This window comes from Suricata suricatta, chromosome 12 (genome assembly GCF_006229205.1).
Source record: "Suricata suricatta isolate VVHF042 chromosome 12, meerkat_22Aug2017_6uvM2_HiC, whole genome shotgun sequence".
Classification (NCBI taxonomy): Eukaryota; Metazoa; Chordata; class Mammalia; order Carnivora; family Herpestidae; genus Suricata; species Suricata suricatta.
In genome coordinates, this window is record NC_043711.1 from 14797912 (window position 1) to 14800850 (window position 2939).

At 50.6% G+C, this 2939-nt stretch overlaps 1 protein-coding gene across 1 annotated transcript in view; it reads left to right on the forward strand.

Annotated features, from left to right (window-relative positions):
* Window positions 1–1634, forward strand: part of CLEC3B (C-type lectin domain family 3 member B) — an 8545-nt gene extending 6911 nt beyond the window's left edge. The window contains exon 4 of the mRNA XM_029917863.1: window positions 1629–1634. Coding sequence (XP_029773723.1) covers window positions 1629–1634 — 6 coding nt within the window. The remainder of the gene's footprint in view (window positions 1–1628) is intronic.
* The last annotated feature ends 1305 nt before the right edge of the window (window positions 1635–2939 follow it).

Consider the following 2939-nt stretch of genomic DNA (forward strand, 5'->3'; position numbering starts at 1 on the left):
GGGAGGGAAATGAGGAGGGGACGAGGGGAAGAAGGGAGGATGGGAGGGGATGGGAGGGGAAGGGGGGAGGGGGAGGAAGAGTAGGAGAGGAAAGTAGAAGAAAAGGAGGAGAAAGGAGGAAGGAGAAAAGAGAAGGGGGGAGGGGAGGAGAAAGGAGGGGGAAGGGAGGAGAGGGAAGGGTTAGGGTTAGAGTTCATACTACCAAGGGTTTCTCTGCAGGAAGGTGGAAAACAATGAGGGGAGGCTGAGAACGCTTGACTGCCGCTGCCTCTTTTCTTTGCCTAACATTTTATCATATAATTTCCTACTTAGTGAACAGTTGCAAGAATTCCCGGGTACCCTTCATCCACATCTTCCAAAGAGTAACATTTCCCCATATTTGCTTTATCCTGTTTTTTTTTTTTCCTGGACCGTTTGGCAGTTAAGTGCAGACAGACATGATTCCCCTTTACCCCTGAATGCTTCTGTGAATTTACTTGCTGAGAACAAGAAAAGGACAAGTATTTACTGACTGAGACAGTTTCTTACAGAAGCACAGCGCCGAGTTGGGAAATTGACACGGACACTGTATGGTTGTCTAGGTTACTGCCCTGTTTCCGATTTCCAGGCTTCCATTTGGAAACTCCACATCCAGGTGCTGAAAACGGGAGACGCCCCGCCCCCTACAATCCCTCCCGCTGTGGATCCATTTCTGGGGTGCTCTAACTTCGGAGTCCTGCTGGGGGCGGAGGGGTGGGGGATGGGGATGAAAGCGGAGGGTGCCCTCAGGGTAATTTGCATTCCTATCCTTCCCAGCACACCCTGGGGGCTGATTTGACAATTGCCAATATACTGCCTGACTCCTTCCCACTACTTACAGAAAGCTCCACGCTGACAATAACAACTACCACTTGCTGAGCCCACCGGAGTATAGGAATTTTAAGTGTGTTGTTTTATTTAATCGTATCCACCCAGGACAGGATGTGCTATTATCCCCATTTTGTAGAAAAGGAAGCTGAAGCTCAGGGAAGTGAAGTGACTTCCCTCGGGGTCACACAGCGAGTAAACGGCAGAGCCGGGATTTCACCCGGGGCTGATTCCAAAGGCCTTGGCCTTTCCACCGCCGCTGTGATGTCTGTTTGCTTCCTGTACTGGGAACTTCTTGAAATAAAACATTAGAAATGTGGCGCAGTGACCGTCCCCCACCCCCACCCCGGAGGCTACTGGCCAGCACCTGGCGTAACCTGGCTAGTGACACCTCCTAGGGGAAGTCTCCTTTGTCCCATCAGCCATGGTAGCATGCCATCGTCCGGACGTCCACATCGCCTTTTTCTCCCTGGTGGTGTTTTAGTGTGTCTTGCCTCCAGTTAAAGATTGATGACAGTTTGATTTGCTGCGCGGCAGGGGCGTGGTCGGGGGGGATGTAGCTTCTAGTGAGCGATATGCGTCCTTCAGGCAGCCTGCTGGGCACTGGCACAGGAAGCCTCTCCTGTAACTCAGTAGTTATGGGGGAGAGGTAATAAAACCCAGTTTAGGCGCGGAAACAGGCGCAGAAGGCTAATGCCATTGGAACAAACGGCCCTGATGCAAAGCTGAGACCAAGCCAGGCCATGCAATCCTGAGTTTTGGGCTCTTTTTACCCCCCACAGCTCTAATCTAATAGGATGCAGGTGACCAGGGAGTTTTTTTGAAAGTTCCTGAAGCGGGTGGCTGCCCACAAGAGGGCACCATGCCTCTGCGTGTGAGCTCGGGTCCTGGCGGAGAGGTGTCCCGGGCGTGCCTCTTGGGCAGGCAGCCAGCACTTCCGGCCTCCAGCAGCAGGTGGCGGTGTGGCCGAGAGAATTCTTATGCATCGCTAAAAGGGCCACAGACGCTTTTCTATTTGGAACACTGAGACCAGTGGACGGCAAATGGGTGACGCCTGTCCTGGGATCTTGGTTTTTGTTTTTTGTTTTTTTAAAAGTTTATTTGTGAGAGAGAGCGAGCGAGCAGGGGAGGGACGAGAGAGAGAGGGGGACAGAGGATCCGAAGTGGGCTCTGTGCCACGTGGGGCTCGAACTCACGGTGAGATCATGACCTAAGCGGAAGTCAAATGTGTAATTGAGCCACTCAGGCACCCCTTACTTGTTTTTATTTTAACTTTTGGCACTTTGTGTGTTTGGACTGGTGTGTTATGGACTGTTTTGCACTCATTTTGATTTTTAAAAATATCACATCGAGGGGCCCCTGGGTGGCTCAGTTGGTTAAGCGTCTGATCTCATAGTCCATGGGTTCGAGCTCCGTGTCGGGCTCCGTGCTGATAGCTCAGAGCCAGGAGCCTGCTTCAGATTCTGTGTCTCCCCCTCTCTCTGCCCCTCCCCTGCTCACTATCTCTCAAAATAAAAATAAAGATATAAAAATTTTTTAATTAAAAAAAATCACACCGAAATGTGAGGTTGCTTTTGTGTTTTGTTTTGGGTGCTTCCTTAAATTTTGCACCCAGGTGACTGCTTCACACAGTGGTTCACTCACCTCACTAGTCCTGGCCTTGGCTCAGAGGTACAAACTTTGCAGAATCTTCCAAGGCGTAGGTAAGCAAAGATAGGAAGTCGTAGTCTAGGCCTTCAGCTTCTCCTGGAAAGAAGCGTCCTAATATTCTCCTGGAACTGATGCTGTCGCCTGGTGTGTAAGAAGCTTTGGGGACACCAAACAAAGGGACAATTTGACATATTGGTCAGGTCCTGGCCAGATATTAGAATCACCTGGGGTACTTAAAAAAAAAAAAAGCCCAATGCCCAGGATGCACGGTGGACCGATTAAATCCGAATCTCCAGTGGGACCAGGCACGGGGACTATTTGAAGTTTTCCAGGTCATTCCAAAAAATAGTGGTTGAGAACTGCTCAAGTCGGGAAGCTAGCTACCTACTAGGTTAGGATTCCGAAGCAGCCCAGCAACCCCGGACATCTTCCTCTTTGGCCTG